Source organism: Tinamus guttatus, unplaced genomic scaffold (assembly GCF_059628265.1).
Source record: "Tinamus guttatus ecotype Peru unplaced genomic scaffold, ASM5962826v1 Tinamus_guttatus_pri_ptg000215l, whole genome shotgun sequence".
Lineage (NCBI taxonomy): Eukaryota > Metazoa > Chordata > Aves > Tinamiformes > Tinamidae > Tinamus > Tinamus guttatus.
Genome location: NW_028288749.1, coordinates 2,321,786 through 2,343,666, shown reverse-complemented (window position 1 = coordinate 2,343,666; position 21,881 = coordinate 2,321,786). Strand labels below are relative to the sequence as shown.

General features: G+C 49.4%; 1 protein-coding gene across 1 annotated transcript in view; it reads right to left on the bottom strand.

Annotated features, from left to right (window-relative positions):
* Positions 1-14,720, bottom strand: part of ACBD6 (acyl-CoA binding domain containing 6) — a 71,882-nt gene extending 57,162 nt beyond the window's left edge. The window contains exons 1-3 of the mRNA XM_088524865.1: positions 14,515-14,720; positions 10,264-10,328; positions 9,816-9,912 (exon numbers count right to left, since the gene is read on the bottom strand). Of these exons, the coding sequence (XP_088380991.1) occupies positions 9,816-9,912; positions 10,264-10,328; positions 14,515-14,703 (351 nt within the window). The 5' untranslated portion in view covers positions 14,704-14,720. The remainder of the gene's footprint in view (positions 1-9,815; positions 9,913-10,263; positions 10,329-14,514) is intronic.
* Between the last annotated feature and the right edge of the window lie 7,161 nt (positions 14,721-21,881).

The window sequence follows — 21,881 nt, the reverse complement described above, 5'->3', positions numbered from 1 at the left end:
GAGCTCTTCCCTGGGCCCTGCGCACACGGAAAAGGGGAAGGGAGGGACCGGAGCATCTCAGCGGCGACAGAAGGTTTGTGCAGCTACAGGCGTAGGGGACAGCGCCGGGGGCACAGGCAGCAGCGGGAGCGGGCAGCCCGTGGTGCCCGTGCACTTGTGCTGCGCCCCAGCCTTCACGGCCCTTGGAGCCGGGTAAATCCCCACCACGCTCACGGGATGCTCCAGGGACATCTGAAGAGCAGCATCTTTCCCTACTGCAGGCCCAAGTGTCTAGGTCCTAGAAATTACACTCTTTTAAAGCGTAACTCTTCCTCTATCTAAGAGGAAAATAGCATTTGTAAAACATTAACCAGTGCGTTAGCTGGCATCTAAACAACAACTTAATCCTGTGTAATCACACTCAATACCTCCTTGATACTTTGTGCAAAGCACAAATCAAACACAACCACTTAACCTTTTTCTAACAAAAAGCTGTACATTCACTAAAGCAGCAACCTGACTATTTTGTCATTTATGCTATACGCAGAACAGTGACTTATTTTTGCTTAAAAAAACTGTTTTTAATTAATGCATTCTCTTCTTTAAGCGAGTCTCTACATAGCAATGTGAAGCAACAGCGTACACAGACCCTTTCCCCTAATACTAAATGCCCACAACTCCATGCCTAAAAATCCAGGCAGCAGGGACTCCACGGAAAGGCACACTGTGATTTCCATCCATCTCTGAATTTTTAACAGCTTCTGACACAGCAAGTGGCAAATTCTGCAACAGCCTCAATTACTTTGCATTGGGCGTCAGCACAGCTCAAAGCTGAGTGTCCCCACTCCCTGCCATCCTCAAAGCCACCCCCTTCCTTCCCTGCGGAGGCAGTTGGACTCGGGGCACGCGGAAGCAGCCTGCCCTGGGATTCTGGACATATATAGCAATATACACACTATATAGCAATGAAAACCCTTCCTGCCTTGCCAGGAGCTAGCACCTCTCAAGGTGATACCTGTTTGTGTCTTAGAGACACCAGCCTGCAGTCTGACATCTTATTAGGTTCAGTTTTGTGGCTTCAATTTTAGCCCCGTGGGCTGTCCCCTACGGGCACCTACCCATTCTCTGTAGCAGCTCTACCCTCAGCAGAGGATGGGCAGCACCTTAAACCTAATCCAGGAGCCTTCTCCAGCACCCTGGCCATGCACTAGCAGCGCGGGAGCAAGTAGGTCTCTGCCGCACAGAAAAACCCTCAATAAAACACCTCAACTCACTATCATGTCCTGTCATCATCGCATGGCAGCAGTGGGAACTTCGCTTTTTATCATATTTTTCCGGTTTCCTGAGGTACACGACGCAGGTGGGCAGTGCCTTAAAGCTGGAGGCAGGAATCGTGCTGCGTGGACGCGGCAGCCGCAAGGCAGGGCTACGGCCCTGCTCGCTGCTTCTCCACACACATTCCTGGCAGCACAAGGTACATTTCTGGGTTAGTCGGAACAACACACTTCCTACAAATCCTCTGCCACATTCAGGGGGGAAAATATTGCATCTGGGCTTAAAGCAGAAGCACTGCATTGGCTCCATATGAGGGCAAAAAAAAAGGGAAGATCTGTACAATTTCTTCCTGTAATCACGGGAAACAACTGCTGCTGCCTGGGTGCTGCAGGAGAGCAGCTGCACTGCTGCGTCGGGCTGCAAAGACCAGGGCAAGCAGCGTTACCAGCAAAAACTAGCCCTTGCAGAGCCGCTAACACCTGAATTTGCAAAGCAGCTGAGACACAGCATAAAGGCATAAATTCTTATTATAATTTCCGCTCTGAAGTTGAGGAGTATAGAAACATGGACAACTGCACGAGAGCACGATTCCAGCAAAGCTTCCAGCCATGGAACCGTGTGTGTTTCCAGCTTGCTTTCTAACTCCCGCCTTTCTGAAATACGGACGCAGAGTTTGGCACTGTTGTATTTCAATCAATTGCCTGAACGAGGATTGCAAAGTCATAAATAAAAGGTACTAAGGCCATAAATTTGTGTGGCGATGTAAAAATCAAAGAGAACAAACCAACACATTCCTAAGGGTTGGGAGAGTGACACATATTCCAGCTCTTTTCCAGCTCTTTTTTAGCCTTTTTTTTTTAAAAAATATTAGAGACATATTCAGCTTTTTCACTTACAAACAGGATGTTTAAGGTAAAAAAAAAAATAAAAATAAAAAAATAAAGAATTCGAATAAAACCCTGAAGTTCTCATTCCAGAGCTGGCATTTTGCTTGTGTGCTACAATAAAATGCAGCTGCAGAAAAGGAAAAGCAGAAGAGGAAAAAAAATATTATTTGTCAGTTTGTCCACAAACAAAATCCCAGAACACCACCCCTTCTTGGGATGGGTTTGCCAGAACAAAGCATCTTCAGGGCATCTCGAGCAGCAGGTTCACAGCAAAACCACCAGCATCTTCTCCTCCAACATTGTTATAAACAGAAATTACATGGACCGTATTATTCATCTCCTCCCTCCTCAAGGGAAAAAAAAAAACCAAATCCACCGGATGGCAACATTATATTCACAAAAGGGGGTGAGGATTTTCACTGCCCATTAACCTGTGAGCATGAACAGGAAGCAGAACTTGACGTGCCACTCAAAACGCGACAGCCTGCACATTGTCCTCAACTTAATATGCCACGCTTGAGCCTCCTTGCACAATATAAAATTGATAAGTGTAGCTACATGTGCAAAGATAGCAATAGATATGTGTAGTTTTGTTTGAGCAACATCTAAAGCGAGCAATGCAAAAATAATATAATGAAGCATTCAAATGTGTTCCTTGTGAGAGCGTGCAGAGAGGCAAGGGATCATCATTTACCCTCATTGCAAAAGCACTGGGAAATTCAGTTATGTTTGTAATGTGCTTTTGCGCTGTCCACTCATCCAGTCCACACGCCCGGAGCTGCCCTATGAGGATGTTATGGGAAACTATGTTGAAAGTCTTGCTGAAGTCAAGGTAGACAACATCCACGGCTCTCCCATCATCCAGCCAGCCGGTCAGACCAGCCTATCAGGTTCATCAGACACGACTTCCCCTTGGTAAACCCATGCTGACTGCTCCTGATCACCTTTTTTTCCCTTGACATATCTAGAGATGGTCTCTAGGACGAGCAGCTCCATCACCTTTCCAGGGACAGAGGTGAGGCTGATCAGCCTGCAGTTTCCTGGCTCCTCCCTCTTGCCCTTTTGGAAGGCTGGAGTGATATTGGTTTCTTCCAGTCCTCTCGAAGATGATGGAGAGCGACCGAACAATAACCCCTGCCAGTTCCCTCAGCACTCCTGGGTGCATCCCATCCGGGCCCACTATCCTAGAGGGCTGCGCTGCCATTCAGAGGGAGCTGGACAGACTGGACAACTGGGCAGTGAAAAACCTCATGAAATTCAACAAGGCCAAGTGCAAGGTTCTACACTTGGGGAGGAATAACCCCAGACACCAGTACAGGCTGGGGACTGACCTTCTGGAGAGCAGCTCTGCGGAAAAAGACCTGGGTGTCATGGTGGATGACAAGTTGACCATGAGGCAGCAGTGTGCCCTCGTGGCCAAGAAGGCCAATGGGATCCTGGGCTGCATTAAGAAGAGCGTCTCCAGTAGGTCGAGGGAGGGGATCCTGCCCCTCTGCTCAGCCCTGGTGAGGCCGCATCTGGAGTATTGTGTCCAGTTCTGGGCTCCACAGTACAAGAGGGATGTGGAGCTGCTGGAGAGAGTCCAGCGCAGGGCCACAAGGATGATCAGGGGCCTGGAACATCTGCCCTATGAGGAGAGGCTGAGGGAGCTGGGCCTGTTCAGCCTGGAGAAGAGAAGGCTGAGAGGGGACCTGATCAGTGTCTATAAGTACCCCAAGGGAGGCAGTGAGGAGGATGGTGCTGGTCTCTTTTCAGTGGTGGCCACCGACAGAATTAGAGATAATGGCCACAAACCGAAGCACCAAAAGTTCCACAGGAACTTAAGGAAAAATTTTTTAACAGTGAGGGTGCCAGAGCACTGGAACAGGCTGCCCAGAGAGGTTGTAGAGTCTCCTTCTCTGGAGATCTTCAAAACCCGCTTGGATGCAGTCCTGTGCCACGTGCTCTAGGTGACCCTGCATGTGCAGGGGGTTGGACTAGATGACCTCTAGAGGTCCCTTCCAACCTTAAGCATTCTATGATTCTATGATTTACGGGTGTCCAGTTTGCCTAAATAATCCCTAACCCAATCCTCCTCGACCAGCGCAGGTAATTAAATACCTCCAGCTATGTAAAGGTAACATCCATGTGAATGGAGAGCTGCTGCACAGCACGGATTGCTCCCTCGCAGGGCAGCTGGGTTGGGAAGCGCTAACTGCGCGCGCTTGTGCACTGGGGACAGTCCCCGAGGGGGTTTGACACCCAGCAGGGCAGACAAAGCACTGTGCACATTCAGACCATGGCCTCTCCGTGCGGGTGCTCAACTAACACCCAACCCACGCCCAACGGGAAAGCAACTCCACAGTTTGCAGGCCCACCTATACAACAGAAGCATGTTCCAAGCTCCCAAGTGCCCCAAAACCAGAAGCCTGGCAGGGACTGCAGGGGATTGTTTGTTTTTATTTTTAAATATTTTTTAGCGCTTTTTTCTGTTAAAAGCATTAATTTTTTAAGCAGGAAGAATTTGAGATAGAGGTTACAAACCACCTCGGTGAACTGCTTCTTTCAACGTGATCATCAGAGATATCAAAATATACAGGAAAAGGCATCTTCTTTTTCAACGTATCAATACCGATTTTATTCTTAAGAATAACTGCTAACATTTGGACAGCTTCCCCCCCAAATTACTCCAAGTGAATCGATACAGAGACGTATACAAAAGAAAGGCAAAGGGGAAAGCAGCAAGTGGACAGCACTGCTGGACAGCTCAGGGCAATACACACAATTCCTCTCCCCCTCAGGCTGTAATTCCACCAGCGCATGCTTTGCGCACTACAATTAAATCATTTTTTTTTTTTAGTAAAAAACAAACAATTTCACTATTTTCAGTTTTGCACCTCCGAGCTCAGCGAGCCATAAACAGAGACCTTTATCAAAATTAAGCACCCAGGAGCCACGTCAAATCCCTGCGGATCGCGAGCGGCAGAGAGCCCAGCAGCTCTTCCCTCTTCCCGCTGGGCTCTTCCCATCCCCCTCGTAATCCTGCCCGCACCGCTCGGCTTCTCCTTCCTGAGCACAAACAGTGGTTGCTCGGACAGATTATCGAGGAGACATCTGTTTGACTGATAGACAAAACAGGAAAACACGACGGGTGCTCTCATTTTGTTTACGGACCACAGGCTTTCCCAATGCAATTCTTAAATTCCAGAAGGAATTCTGTCTGTCTGCCTGGGATCCTAACCAGGAAATCTGCAGATTTAGGCCTAAAACTGCAGGGTGATTTACCTGTCTGCTACAGTAATTCTTAGAAGCTGATCTAATGATCAGCTGCAAAGGAGCAAAGCTTATTGCTTCAGCCAGGTATCAACAGGCAAAATCTGAGCGCAGAGTCCAAATTTAAGAAAAAAATACCAGGTTCTGAATTCAATTTTGACACATTTGGATACAGAGCTTGCATTTGATTTAATATAGAAATTCTAAGTCAGCTTGGAGGCATGACTTATATTTAAGATGCCCACCAATTTAAGTCAAATATTTAAGTATTTTAATAACACCTGATGCAACTTAAAAACAAATACACTCAAAAACCACTTGGCAAATCTCAAAATTGCTTCTCCTGCCTATTGCTGTGCCCTCAAAGAGCAAAACCCTTCTCACACCTTTTAGCTTCTCCAAACTTGCTGCTTGTGTTTAAAACGTGACAGAGAAAGGTTATTTGACGAGCGGCTGCAAGGGCAGGGACTCGGCGCAGCCCTGTGCTCCCGAGCAGGGCAGCACCTTGGCAAACATTGCCCCCTGCAGAACCTGCGGCAAAATCACGGACACCTGCCCCAGGAATCCGCTTTATTCCTGCGGTGTTTCCATTTTCCGGGGCTGCGCCGAGCCTGCAGACAAGGCAGGGCAGTAACTGGAAAACACAAGGCCACTTGGCTGCAAATGTTAGCAGGGGTATTTCAAACTCGCAAGACCTTAGGGAGGTGGCATGGTGAAGGTCCATTTCCCTTGAACTCCAGCTCTTTCCCTTAGAAACGTGTCTGATTCCCAAGACAGACGGAACTTCCTTGCTACGCAGCAGAAATCTCGCTTTACTAGGAAAGCCTATTCACAAGCAGGGGTTAAAGCACCATTTATTTTCTACAGGGAGAAAAGCCTCAAGCCCTCCTGTGAATTTCAGCAAAGCAGATAGGAAGGCGACCTCTGCGAGGGCTTGGGGATGGATGTCACTGAAGTTAGCAGGGTGACACGTTGTTGTGACTGGAACTGGTAAATGTGCAATGTAAGAGATAGCAAAAGGAAATATTTTGCATGAAGAGATGCCAAAATCGTAATCAGCAAATGGAAGGCTAAAACCGACAAGCAAACCTGGATGCTTGTTTATTATTTATTTTTATTGTTTAAACTGTGCCATATCATAATCTTATTAGAAAAAACACCCAATAGCTCCCTGCAGCACCATGTACACACCTCTACCCAGCACCCCACGAAATGAACTCAGTCCAGGATATCTGTACGGTGCTGCTGACACAGAGACCCTCCCCTGCTCCTGTCTCCGAGCAATCAGTGCCTGTGGACACAGCAGATTCACATGCCAATTTGAGGTTTGAAAAGCTTGGTAAATGGGACTAACTCAAAAACAGCGCCAACACTATAAAATAACAATGGCTACTGCAGATCCAGGGTGAGAGAGAGAGAAGGTCTCACCAAATAAATGCACATAGACAATAAATAGTCTCTAGGTGGCTGGCAGGGGCAACAGATGAGTATCATGGCCAAATTCAGATGCACACCAGAAAAAGCCTCAGAAAGCAACATGTTTGAAGCACCATTTGGTGCCAGTAAAGCAGGACAAAGGCAGGTAGGAGCCAAGCAGCAGCCAGGACACACGCACACACTCCAAAGGACCCAAGCAGCCCTGCTGACGGCAGGAAGTGTTTCTATTTACAAGGAGAGAACACAAAGGAATTGCTTCATAAATTATTCTCTGTTCTGGGGGGAAGAGTGAGTAGACTTGAAGGACGGGTGATGTCTCTGAAATATGTAAATAGAGCTGAGCTGGTCCAAGCAATTACCTTTCTTCTGACTGGAACTTGAGACTAAAAGGCATGACTCACGAGGAAAGAGCAAGAGACAAAAGATGTGCTTAAAGGTAGAAGATGGCAAGGAACATGGCATCAGGAGGAGAATGGAGAAAGCATGGAAGAGTTTAGTTCCAATGCTCCTGGCAGCTGTTCTGGGGAGAAGGACCAAAGCATCACAAAGCCATACCAACACAACAAGGTCTGAATGCAAATGATCCATAGCAGGCAGCAGTTGTCATAGCTGATGTCACTTCAATATTTTTCAGGTTACCTGCTATTTTAAAGATATCCCAGCAAACAGAATTGCTGAAAATAAATGCAATATGATCCAGGTCTCAGAGTCCTGAAAGAAAAAAGTAGGCTTGACCATATCAGACAGCCTGCTAGTGGCTAGAGATGTCAAATTAAATGTGATGGAAACAAGAATATGTGCTACTGTCAAAAGCAGCATTTGAGCACCAGAGAGCAGGGAATAGCCATGGCCACTGCTTCTCCAGTTCAGCTCTCTGCCAAGAAAGTTGAGGTGTTCCAGCCTGCAGGCCAGAGCAGGAGGAAGAACATGAGATTTTGGCTGTCACTGCTGTTCTTGGTGCTTCTGAGTGTTCCTTTCATGATGCTCCTATTCTATCAGAAGATATCTGCTTTATTTTTCAGCTGGAAGAAGCAAAGCAAGACTGCTAAATTATAGTAATTACAGTCTGATGGTCAAAGTGTGCTAATACAGAAACTGTAAAGTGAACATAAAGGATTCAATCAATAAAGAATGAAGAAAAGAGAATGAAGAACTAGATCTATGGGGATTGCATTTAGTTTCATGCCATTTATTAACAAAAATACTGTCAATCTGAAGTCTGCAGAACAGCATTCAATCTACTAGGGTTTCTGCTTTTTTTATTATTATTATTTTTATTTTGAGGGCACGGGGCGGGGGGAACTGAGGAGTTAGGGCAAATGCAATTTGAAATTTTAAGTTTAAAATAACTATCATTCTATCGCCACCCTCTGGCCAAGGTATCTCCATCATTTTAAAGAACAGAGCTCCCTCTCGTGGCTCCAGGGAGGAGGATCTGCTAAACTGCAGCAGATCAGAGGACACGGATCACAGAACAGGAAAACTGACAGAATTTTGGTGACATAAAAGTGAAATTAAAAGGAAAATATAGTAGGAAGCATGGGCGATTTCTTTAAAGAAAACAGTGACATGTGTAATTTAATGCTAACTTCTAGATTCCACTCTCTGCTAATGGAGCCTTCTCTTTGGCCTTTCTGGAGCTCATCAGATTCCTTCAACATAAATACCTCAGACCACTTCAATGGATCTCAAGCTCAGCCAAAGGCAAAGCACAGGAAAAGAAAAATAGTCAGGACAAGAAATGGGCACTCATGTGCTGGTGAACGGACAATAAACCAGACAGCACTCTGCAAATTTCCCTTGGCCTTTTAGCTCCTTGCACTGAGACTACAGAGCACACAAAAAGGGGAAAAAAAATGCTGCCTGCAGAAGTCAACAGTTATGCATAGCGATGCAAATGTGATAATGCCGATTGAAATACTGCAGCAAGAAGCATTTGGGAAAAAATAAAAACAGTATTTCTTTAAACCAGTGACTTGAGGGATTTCAGCACTAGGAAATCACAAACCCGAGACACAGAACGCAAGTGAAGTCATTCAGACAGCCTGCATATGCCTAAGCTTTGGTAATCGCACTACACAGCATATAAAGCTATTTTTCCCTTGGAAAACTACCATCAACCCCACCTACCAAGAGTCAATGAAGAAATGACAATTACTCTAAAACCCCAAACAGCATCAGATGGCAGCTGAGAATCAAGCTCTTGATTCAAAGGTTTGCAATCACACAACATTTTGTGCAGCCAAGGGGCTGCATCAACAGAACAATCCAACTCCTACCTCAAAACTGGAAAGAGCGTGGGTTCAGCATGTTGCCATTAGTAAAACAACTCCATTCTACCTCCAATTAAAGAAAATATTTTTCTAAAGATCAATCCTCTCCAATTATATAATAACTACTATATAAACAGGGAGATAACCTTAAACATTCACAAACCCGGTAGATGAAAGACAGATTAATTAAACTGATAGTACAATTGCCCTATAAGACACATACAGGACCTTCAAATGTGATTGTTATGGTGGAGTGCCTAATCATAATCAGATTTGGTAATTTGCTGCATCAAAACAAAAAGGAAAGATTTTCAGAATTGATCATTCAGTTCATGTTACTTTTATGAAGATTACTTTGTATTGATCATCATTTAAGCAGTAGTTGAAAAGAGAAAGAGGAGAAAAGGATAAGAAGTATCTTTACATGCTAAATACAGCATGAACTGATAAAAGCAAAATAAATTAGATCACGACAGCCAAATCAACCCTGTGCATGTGCTCACTGTAATGTGGATGATTACAACCAAAAAAGATGGCCCTTCAGGCCTCAATCTTAATAACAGGGGAATTTAAAAAATGAATTTAGACTTCAATCTGCTAAAAATGAAGTTTCCTATATAGCAATTAAAATCTGCTTGAAGCTAAACCCCTGTTAGATTTACAAAGATATAAATACTGGTTGTTTTTTGAACAGTCTTATCAGATTCCCTACCTGAGGCTTCCAGCTAGGGTCCAGTTTTTTCACTGTGGCAATGTACTCCTGCATAGCCTGATGAGGACTGAAGTCTCCCAGAGCTTTCCAAGCTTCCCTAGGAGAAAGGACAAAAACATCAGTAAATATGATGTGCTTTTACACAGTTATCAGTGGCACACAGTTATCAGACACCTCTACATGCTCTCTGGGGGTGTAAAGGCACCTGCCTCTCACATCTCAGACCTGTACTCAGATGACACCAAAGCAACTCTAACCACACTGGAAGAATGATGCTTTTCTGACAATATTTCTGTATTAATACAAGATTTCAAAACCACTGCAGGGGCAGATTCTCAGAACTGACATCCACTAGTTATATTCACAGCTGTTAACATAGGAGATGGAATCATGAAACAAAAAGGAGCTGGGTCACAATTTGCTAGGAATTACAAGAAATTCCTCTTACCATTTCTGCTTTCCCTCAAAATCGAAGAAACTTGGCTTCGGAGTGTTACAGGTTCCAAATTTAACCTAAAGAAAAGAAATTATTTTGTGTTAGAACAAAATAAAGGGAACTGCCATGAGGAAATACTGGGCTCTAATGGTTTCTGGATAATTTTATTCTTGTAACAGATTAAAGCTTTTTTGAGGGAAGGAAAGAATTGACACGCTAAACTCAGCTCCTTTTAACCCACATTTAAGCTGCCTCTAACAGTTTCTGAACTTGCTCCAAAGCATCTGGCTGCATAGGAAGCACTAAATGAGAGACACAAGTCAAAACCTGAGCTGAAATGCCCAGGATGAAACTGCCTGTCACAGCAGGCCACAAATTAAACTGTGGCAGGGAGAAATAAGAGACAAACAGCAGCAGGAAGTGAGGGAAGGAGCCAGCATTAACAGATACACACAGCCTTAAAAATGTTCCTGGAGAAATAGGAAAAAAGGGCTAGCAATAGTTAAGTCCTATATATTGCTCAGGGTTCACATTGTATTATAAATGGTTTCATCAGCTCGCAGCTGCAGAGCTGACTGCAACACAGAAATATGGAAATAAAAATGCAAATTCATTATCCATATGGAACAAGTCTGTCTGTCGATTCTTGAGTTCAACACGTAGGCTGCAAAAACTGCCCAAAAAATCAGACAAAAATAACATTTTAAATATTAATTGCTCACTGTTGTGATCAAAACAAGACAGCAGGTTCCCCCCTTTAGATTTGGTGTTCAGAGACTGTTCCAGCACTGGGAAACCCCGTTAGCAACCCCGCTAGTAATATAAATCAAGGACCAGAAGTTAAACTTGATCCATCACGAGAAAGTGCATTGTGCTCTGTTTGCTGTTTTAAGAAATATTAAAAATAGTCAAAATTATTTTGTTGGAAAGACGAAAATAAAGGTCTTAATCTCCTTCTTGCTGCAAGACTTCCTAATGCATCAAAAAACGAATAGGAACCTAACAACAGAGGAAAGGGGAGCCTGACAAACAGGAGCTAAATATCCCAGCGCAACTTTATGACAAATACTGGGAAAATACAAGATTTTGTGAAGGATTCAGCACTCCTGGTGCTTCAGTGCAGGGCCTCAAAAGCTGTTTTTCTCCACAGGCAGCAGAAAGACAAGAGACCACAGCATTATTTCAAGTCAGAGGTTTGCACTCTACACCCTCAAAGTAATAACTGATGGTCTCCAAGGGGCTGCCTGGTCACTTGATGTTCAGCTCTCCTCCTTTACACACCATCAGCTGCATTAAAAAAAAAAAAAAAAAAAAAAAAAAAGCCAACTAGAACACATTAAATACTCCTCTAGTCTTGCTTCTCCATTCGGAGTTATAGGGTGATGGATCACGCCCAGAGATGAGCCAGGCAGACTGGGATGGGAAGTGTCTGCAAGCGCCTCCATTTGTGGCCAAGAGGGAAGCTCAGAAATCCCAGTTCGAAGCAGCCACCTGGGGACTGGTGGCTTCAGCAGATGGCTTGGAGACACAAACTGTGTTCAGAGGAATGGGACATAAAGTGTCCCAAACCTGAAAGCCTAGTGGGGAATATTTGCCCCTCTTAACTCGAGGAAAGAATAATGCTGGTAATACAGGCTCAGCTCTACCGCAGCACAGCAGGAAATTGCAAGCTGAAATATCCACTTCCAGAACAGATTTGTGGCATAATGTTCTAGAATATTTGAAAGGCATGTCACAGAAAAATGGGATTATCTACTTAAACCTACACCTGCGAGGGACAGCGTAGGCCCTGTCGTGGCAATGGCACTGGATTTCCAGTTTGCTGGAACCTCCCATCATTCACTTAAATCCCGGTACCTCCTTCCGGCAGAGCAGCTCTCACAGCCTGGTCCCTGCCTGCAAAGCTCTGGGTTCTCCCCCTACTTGAAGGGCAAATTATGTTTTATTGCAACAGGTTCTGAGCCTGGGTCTTGCACATCCCCAACACTGCTGCTGCCTTCCCCTTGCCACCGAAGCCTCAAGGCACAGAGAGGACAAGTGATGCGTCCAAAGCCACACGGGAAGGAGAGGGAGAACCAGAAAAACAGGCCTAGGCGTGGGCCTCTTCCTCCTCTTCTAGGCACAGAGTCATAAACCCAGCAGCATCTTCTGAAAAGCTCACTGGAGATGACAGCTAAGCATTTCCCTTATTTTCAAGTTTCTGACACAAACAAAATCAGAGAGAAAAGTAATGCAATCGTGAAATGGCCTCCAATAAAAGGCAATAAAATTCCAGGAAAACGGTTATATACCCAAATAGTTTGAAATAAATAATACACAGAATTTTAACAGAGAGCTCAGCTGTTACTGTCATCTCTTTTATGACGGTGCTGAGTCTTAAATCACAGCCTTTAGTGCCATAAAACACTAGACTGAGGAAAGACAAAGGTGCCAAATCAAGGACAGCGGACAGATCTGAGTCAGCACCCCGGTACGTTAGCAGTACTGCTGTCCGCTGGAGTAATATATGAGCAGTCCACTCTGCATACTGATAGGGCTGCTCTAATTAAAGAGGGAAACGTTACATTAAGTACCAGCACTTTGATTTAAAGCACAGAATGCTGCAATATTTGAAGCGAGCAGAGCCTAATGCTGCAGCTCGGCCGGGTACATCCTGAAACAGCTTCTGATTTTAGGAACTTTTAAGCCAAACAGCATTAAACACCCTGTTGCCCTTACAGGGCCAGCACTAGGAAATGTTCTGTAGCCTGCTGGCTACTAACTAACATGCAAGAAACTCCTTCCTTCATTTTTCCATCCCCAAAGGCATTCCAAAAGATTCGCAATAAAATTAAAAATAGAGGATATTTGCATCATGACTCCTGAGGCTACCGAAATGTTCATCCAATAACTACAAGTAATAACAATGAGTTTATAGTACAGGGAAAAAAAAAATCACTTCCTCTTCATCTCATCCCAGGCATGGTCTTAAAAGTGCTTATTAAAGTTCCCCACATAGGTCTTCCCTCTTTCTTGAAAGTAAAAAGGATCCTGGAGGCCTTTATAAGCAGCAGCAACACCTGAAGACAGAACATCACCCGACGGGCCTGCATTTGATGCAATGAATAGTCCTCAAAGCACGGCCTGGGAGCCACCAGCCTGAAGAATAACTGAATATTGCTTAAAAAAAAAGTAAAAATGCTTTTAAGTGGCTGTACTGAGACAATATCTGTAGTATATCACATATGGAAGAAAAATTATGGGGAAGATGCACACATTTCCTTTCGATTCTGCTTATCCAAGCTGATGGAATAGGATCACATTCCATCTCAAGCCAGGGCAGTATCTCGTCACACACACATTCACATTGTACCTTTATTCTTTCACTTCACAGCCGTAACAATTCTCATGACCTTGTTACAGTCCTCCTTTCCTTCAGTTCATCATTTTTTTTGTTCGGTTTATATAGATTCTCCCATAGGAATAGAAAAAACTACCACTATTACTACTAAAAGCAGGAGAGAAATTCTAGCAGGGCAACAGTGGCAAGAGCCCTCAAGCTGCTTTTAACACCTTGAACCTTTCAGCAAACCACTGCATGACCTCAAAGGACCCATCTGACAAAGAATAAGGAAACTTAAGCTTTGTCCATTACCCACAGAAGATACCTGAGAGCCCTTCTGTCCTTCCTTCAACAGACAGAAAGCAGTCAGCTGAAAATACCTGCTGAAAATGCACACAGGCAGCAGGGAAGCATCCCCACGGTACCCCTAAATAAGAGAAGCGCAACAAGGCATTTCCCAGCAGGATGCAGCCCAGGAGCTGCCAGCTCGAGGAACGACAAGAGGACTCGTGCTCAGCGCTACACGCGCAGCTGACGCGGCCCACGGAGCCCGCGGCAGGGCCGGCGTCGCCGAGCGGGCGACAGGCGCTGCACGCTGCCCCTCCAGCGATTCGGTGGTCTCTGACCTGACCTACTTGAGAACACAGAGACCCACGGGCTCCCGCTCACAGCCTCAGCTCCTCCGCAGACCCTCAGGAAACTTCTCATCGGGCTCCGGCGCCGAGGAGCAGCGGCCGTGAGCGGCAGGGAGCTCTGGGCCTCGCAGGACTTTCTCCAGCTCTGCCAGGGCAGCCGAGCCGGCGCCAGAGCTTCCCGCCTCTCGTTTTCCTCCTGCTGCCTCCGCTCGCCGTTAACGGCCGCCCCCCGGGGCCCGGCCCTGCTCTGCGCACCCCAAGAGCAGGCCCCAAACCGGGGAGGGCGGGCGCGGGCCGGGCGCTCACCTGCTTGTACCTGGCGTACAGGTAGAGGAGCTGCTCCTTGCTGGCGGCCGGCAGCAGCGCCGGCAGCCGCGCGGCCGCCTGCTCGAAGAGCGCGGCCAGCTCGTCCCCGGCGGCCAGCTCGTCCCCCGCCGCCGCCTCGGCCTCCGAGCTGCCCTCGCCGCCGCTGGCCGCCAGCGCGGGCGACGCCATGGCGGCCGCGCCGCCCTCCCGCGCGGTCCGCCCGCTGCCCGCTCCCCCGCGCGCCTCGCCTTACCTCGGTACGCGCCGCTACCGCGCCCGCCGGGAAACGCGCGCCGCCGCGCAAGGTTCCGCCTCGCCACCCCATGCCCGCCGGGAAAGCGGCGCCTTCCGCCGAGGCGGCTGCGAGGCCCGGGCGCTAAGACGTTAAACGGGAGCAGCGAGGGGTCCCCCGAGGCCTCCGAACACCCTCTGCTTAGGGAGGGCTCGGCTGTATAGGCAGGCACGAAGGAGCAGCCCCGAGCTGCATTGCAGAGGGATAGAGAAGGGGGTAAACGCATATGTGTTTGTGTGCATATATACATATATACATATATATATATATATGCGTGTGTGTTTATATCTATACGAATCCGCTATGCAAAGCTGGAATTAAAGCACCCGCCCGCCGCTCCCGAGGGCTGCGAGCAGCACTTGGACCCGCTGCCGCTGGAGGGCAGCCGAGGCCGCGCTGGCGGCCGCCGCCCGGCGCTGGGGAGCGGGGTCCAGCCCTAGGACCTACCCCGGGACCCTGAGGGCCCCCTCGGCCCGGGAGGGAGAGCACGACCCTCCCTCCCCGTCGAGGGGCCGCAGCGGGAGCCCCCGCGGCGGGGCAGGGGATCCCGGTTATATTTATAGCGCCGTATCCGCTTCGCGTGGAAAGTTTTTCCCCCCGCACAGCTGTCGAGTCCATCTCCCTTCTCCACCCCCCGGCCGCAGCAAATGGCAGCTCGGAGTCACCTGAGGAGACCTGTCCCACCCCGACCCCTGCCTGGCCCCGCGGCCGCACTCCCCTTAGCTCCTGCCCCGTGTCACGCAGTGCTGCCCATTTTATGAAGGGCAAAAAGGAGGCAGGGAACCCCCGCCCAGCTCCTCTGCGCCTCATGGTCCCACAGCACCTTGCCCGGCATTGGCCCCTCTCAGCCTGCTGGCCACCACCCACCTGTGGACGTGCCCCTCTCACCCCCAAGTCAGGCCCGAACGCGTCTGAGCAGCCCGGGGTCTGCAGGTGGGTGCTGCCCTGGCACAACTTTAGCCACTCGCGTGTCCCCTGCCCACATCCTCTCTATCCCAGGCTGTTCATTGCAGCAGGGCTAGGGAGAAGGGCAAACAGGCCACACGCATGAGTGGAGCTCCTTGGGGCCTCCCCCCGGGCAGCCCAGACACTCCAGACTCATCTACACATGAGCAACACATGTGCCCATCTTTCCATCCTGAGCGTTTCCAAGGGAAATGCAGGAGCTGTGGAAAAAAACCACATGGGAGCCAGAAATAGCCTGGCTCTTACTCACCTTACAGCCCCTTCTGTGCTTCATTTGGAGCTGGGGCTTTTCTTCAGGGAGAAAAAAAGCTTCAAGGTATCCTGAGACAGCAAACTGGAGAACCACAGTGCACTTTAACAGACCTATAGCTTGTGTAACTTTGTTGTAAAAAAGCAGGATAGGGTGAGGCCAAGGAGGACACATGAGCTAAGGCCAAGAAAACTGTACTAAGGACTATGCAAAGAGCAAGTTTTTGCTCAGTCTACTGCAGCTGCCCTAAATAACCTACTTATTGCATGGCAAGGCTTTAAAACTGCCTGCAGAAGCCCCCTTGGCTAGATTAATGCTGGTTGAAGGAGGTAGGAGCATAGAGAAGAGGCTGAGAGCCATGGGAGGTGAGTGCTGGGCTTTGAGAGAGGGGCTGAACAACCTCATGGCTTAGTGCAAGCAGCTTTGAAACCAGAGTAGCCTCTTCCCCTCTCCAGATAGAGCAAGTCCCTGCCTCTCCTGAGGAAGGGGGGAATGTGGGTTCAGCTTGGTTCTGCTGCTTGCAAATAACAAATAGTAGCTGCTCTTGAGTGTGTGATTAACACCCAAGCTCTAAACAGACCACAATGTTTACGGCGAGCTCTTCCAGTGCGCTGCGCTGCCCTGGCAATCCCTCGGCTCATCCAGCTGGCAGGGCCAGGGCAGCAGGATGCTGTGCTCCATGAGCAGCTCCCACAAGTGTTTGCAGCGGCTTCAGCGGAGCGCCCGGCCTCTGCGTGCTCTCCATCTTGGAGAGAGAGCTCCCCGCTACCTTGTAGGAGCGTGTGGGGCTCCTATCCCTTCCTCTTGTTTTCTCCATCCCTATATATTTTAAAGAGTGACTGTTCTGAGGGCTGATCCTTCCCTCTGCCCCAGTGCTTCGGCAGGTGTGGGAGCACGTTTGGTACCAGCTGCCAGAGAGTCTTTAGGAGCTCAGGGAGCAAAATAAAGGAGGTGGATGCCTGGTTCCACATCCTTCACTGGCCTGGATCCCTGTTTGGGCCAGCACATGTGCTGCTGCCTGGCCATGGCTTTTCCCTGCAGTTACCAGTGCAGTTTTCTGCCTCATTCCTGCCCCAAATTAGCAAGGTTGGCCTGGTGCCGTCCAGCCTGGGCTGTGTGGACCAGCCCCAGGCCTTGCCCTGGGTGCTCAGCACACAATAACAGGCTGCGAGCAGCAGAAAAAATATCCCAGTGTAATTGCCACATCCCTCGGACCGGTCAGCCTGGAAACCTGTCATTGGGTCTTTGTGAAGGGCCTGTGGCCGCTGCTCCCTCCCTGCCTGGAAGCAGCATCTAAAGGGATCCCTGCAAGCTAAGCTGTGATTACATCTGCTTTCTGCAGCAGAAGAAAGGGGTAATTAGAGCCACTTTGTTCCAACCTATTCATTTTCTAAGGCAGATACCTGGCTACGGAGAAAAAACAGGTTACGGGCTGGAGAGCTGAGTTCACCTCTCCCTGTGTTTTCACCATCTCTTGCCTCTTTGTGAGGTCCTGTGCTAAGCGGTTCCTCTCACTGCTCTGAAGGCCTCCCAGATCCCCCATCCATTATCCAGAAAGCAGGAACATCCTCCCCAAGTAAAATGGAGCTGCTTTGCCATGGCCATGGTATGTGAGGTCCTAGACCCCCAATTGCTTGAAGCTGCGCCAAGCTATAGGACAGTCCCCCGTTGCCACCATCGACTGTCCTATTGATGTGGCCTCGTCGCCAGCTCCATGTTTTAGAAGTGCGGGAGCAGCTCAGTGCTTGCAAATGCATTGGGATATGCTTCCCTGGGAAGCCAGCAATTTCCATGAAATTGTGTCATGGACAGGGTAAAACAGTAGCGCCGAAATTCAATATTGTAAGGGAGAAATATAAACGGGTGACAAATATCACTGCCCTGGCACAGGCGAGGTCAGCAGAGGTCTATGAAAGAAAGGTCTGAGCGGGCTTCCCTGCTGCTTCCTCCCGCACTGAGGCTTGTGGAACTCGTCACACAATTGGATTGCAAGGGCTTTGCTGCGTTGCTTGGCTGTGTGTTTTACCTGCATTTGTTACTGCCCTGAGTATAAAAATGAGAATGGGGGGAAAGAATGTGCAATTAGCCCATCCATCCTATCGGCTTTTTTAGCTATCAATAAAGCATCAACTCCCCCCTTCCACAAACTCCCCTGCGGCTGCAAATGCAAATCTCTAGCTGCGATGGAGAAGGTGCATAACCCCCAGCCTGAAGGGGCATAAATCTCCCCTCTCCCCAGCATATCGTTACCCTTCTCTTAAATGTGGGTGGAAAAATCCCTTTCCTGGGTGCCAACGTGGCTCTCCGGGTGCTCAGCAGCCTGAGGCGCTGTGAACAGCAGCGCGGTTGCAACACTGCAGCCATCCCATGGCTCAAAGGTTGCGGTGAGAGCTCTGCAAATAGCAGGGATATCCGTGGAGCAGCAGCTCCCGCCTGTGAGAGAGCCTTGCAGTCCAGCTCAACCAGGAGCAATTTTGTTTTTCAAATTAAGGTGAAAGACCTAAGGGGGGAGGTTCATTTTTTGTTTGCTCTTAAAGCATTGTGCTGGGCCTGAAGCTAAAGCAGCAGCTTCATTTCTCTTTGGCTTTGTTCAGCCTTGCTCTTCCCCTTTCCTTTTTCATGCTGGCGCAAGAAAGCGCGAGAGCACCCGCAGTTTGGAAAGCAAAAGCTGGGTGCTGCTTGCTGAAAGCAGCAAAAGGGTGGGCTCTTCATTGACCTAAAGTAGTTATGAGATGTCCCCCTGAGACACCAGCCTGAGGGACTTTGTCACTTGAGCTTGGCACTCTCTAGATGGGGCGCTTTACCCCTGGCCAACCAAAGTGTGGGTCACATCCTGCCCTGGTGCTGTGTGTGGAGCTCCGTGGCCCTGACCCTGTTTTCCCCACCACTGCCTGGGGCTGGCGGAGTTGAGTCCCAAGTCCATCTGAGTGACCAGATGGATCGAATTTGGAGCGTGCGACACATTGGAGGCAGGAGGCCTGTCCACACGTGCCAGGTGTCCCCTTGGCTCTCGATACACGGTGCCCCTCCAAAACAGGGACAGAACCATCCTCTTACCCAGTCCCCTTACACCTCCAGGCTGTAATGTCCCCGATCACCCCCTTGGCCTCCACCAGCCCCACGAGGAAGTTAGGATTTATGTAAAATCAATAGCGCTGCTTCGGGCTGCCAGAGGCTTTGTGCATTTCGCAGCGCTGTCTCTAGGAAATCTAATGTATCGATCCCGCTTCCCGGGAACGGGACTGATAAAAGCACCTAATGGGAGTGTTAGGGGCAGGGAGACGGATGCCGATAGTGTCTGATAGTGCCCAGCGCTTCGTCCTGAGGTGGAAGGAAATCGCTGTTCCCTTTTGGCCGCCCCTCTGCCCTTTTTCCAGGGCATTCCTGCCTTGCTCCCCATGAAGCCTAAAGCCTCTTTTGAAGATGGTTTCTCCCCAGCCACGCAGGATTTTTAAAAGTATAATTCTCTATTAAAAAAAAAAAAAAACTATTTATAAATTGTTCTATACATGCTCAACAAAGCAAGTGCCAGACCGTGTTGGCAGCAAGCCTGCTCCTGACTATCTGGCTCAGTTAAAAGAAATGACACTATTTGCATTTTTTATTTTCTCCAGCATGGGAGAAAATCACAATGCAAACTATTTCTGGGAAAAGAGAGAGAGGGGGATCAGAGGAACCTGGAAGCCTGGACTAGGTCTGGACCCAGAGGTGAACGTGCTCCGGCATTAGCAGCTGGGATCTGTGTCCGTTCTTGATAGGGATGTTTCCTGCTTGGTGGAGGCACGAGAGGGAGGCTCTTTTTTTATTTCATGCTCCTCATTTTGGCTCCCTTAGTCACTGGGTGTGAGTGCTGCAAGTTCTGAAACGTCTAAAGGACTAGGAAACCCCCGAGTCCTGCTGGAGCAACAAAACATCGTTCCTCTGCCAAGCGCCTTCCCAAAGCACATCTCATCCAGGAGGAGGATTCTGGCCGATCAGATAGTGAAGTAAACCCGAGTGCTGCTGAAAAACATCACTGAGGTTGTTGAGAAGGATTCCTGTCTCTGTCCTACCTCCACGGTTGTCCTCTCTATTACTATAAAAGGAACAAATCGCATTTTATACCTGCTTTGCACTGGGGTAAAAAATACTCTGGGAGACAAAGGGAAGGGAAGATCAGTGGATATTTTCAGTTGCTGAATTTGCAAGCTCTACTTTCACAAGATATTCGCATGTGTCACAAGGCACGGCACATGTTTCATATAATGCATCTAGCAAATGTCAAAGAGTATTTATTTCTGAAGCTGTCTTCCCCCATGTTGCATGTTATCTCTGGAAGATACTGGCTCCAAAGGGTCATGCTCGCAGAGGCCCAGCTTCTGCTGCAATCATTGCTGAACACAGTGGGAGCAGATTCCAACTCTAAGTGATTTTATCTGTTCGAGGTTGGCAAAGGTAGAGCATTAAAAGCCGGTGACCTCTTCAATGCTGGTGAAGCTGTGACATCCCAAGGTCGGCGCTGGGGAGGCTGCTGAGTGCAAGGTGCCTCAGGAAGGGCACTGAAGCTCTGCTCATTAAGTGGTTTTCGGCAAACATAATTAAGAGATGGTATCGGGGAGCTCGGACGAGGCCTCTGCATGTTCCGCGCTTGCTGCCGGCTGAATCTCGGCGCAAACAAGAGCGCTCACAAATCAGAGGTCCCGGGGCTGCTGACAACACCCCCTAAATCACCGCAGCAAATGAGCTCAGGGGCTGGCGGGTCGGTTTGCTCCTCCTGGAGTCGATGGCAGCTTTGCTCCATGTAACACGGCAGGGAATGAAGGCCAAGGAGCCTTTGGGCTTTCAGCTGTGGAAGGATCATTTGTTTCCTTAAGAACTGGGGATATTCCCAGCAGTATCTATAGATATAGTTGGTTTAGGGCTGTGGGGATAGCTGGGGTGAATGGATAGCAAACGCGTGCCCTCCCGGACGCGCCTAGCTCTCCCTGCCCTCTCCCTTTCCGTCCAGGGGAACAGGGGGAAGCTCCTCCTCGGGCAAGAAAAGCCCTCACGGACTATCCAGGCTGCCTTAGGAAACAGCCCTCGGAGACGATAAACACTGGGGAAAAAACACATTTTGGGGGGCCGGGAAACAGCATATTTTCTGGTGTGGATTCATGGTGATGGATGCTAAATGCAGGGATTTTTTGGGATGGCAAGGTGGACACGGGAGCCTGGAGACCTGCAGTGCAGTGCCTGCAGCCAGAGCAGCTCCTCGCCGGGTGCCAGGGGATCAGATCTCCGTCTCAACAGCTGCAGCCGGGCCCGGGGTGCCAAGTGCCGCCCCGGGGGAGCTTATCCGGCAGATTTCAGCCGTGTCTCGGGGCAGGGTGACCCCCTGGAGAAGCACGAAGGCCAAGCGTGGAGAGGAACAGAGCGGGGGGTGGGAAATACCAGCCTGCAAACGGCGAGAAGGAAGCAGAGGAGGGGGCGATGGCCCGCGTGTCCTCGCGGGAAACTGCAGCACCGCCCGCGGGGACGGGCGCGAAACGGCGACGAGGGGCGCGACCCGCGCCTGCCCGCGGGGCCCCGCGCACCCGCGACCCCCGCCGCCGGGCGGGGCCGGACAAGGCCCCGCCCTCTGCCCGCAGGCCCCGCCCCGGGGGCGTGTCCTGGCGCGCTGCCCCGCCCCTGCGGCGCGGTTGCTATGGCGCTGACGTCTCGGCGGCGGCCGGTTGGCTGCGGCGCGCGCTGACGGCGGGGGCGGGGGAAGCGGGGCGAGCAAGATGGCGGCGGCGGCGGCGGAGGCGGCGGCGGCGGCGCGGGGCGCGGGCGGGGCCGCGGCGGGGCCGCAGCGGGCGGCGGGGCGGCGCTGAGGAGCCCCGGAGCGGCGGCGCGGGC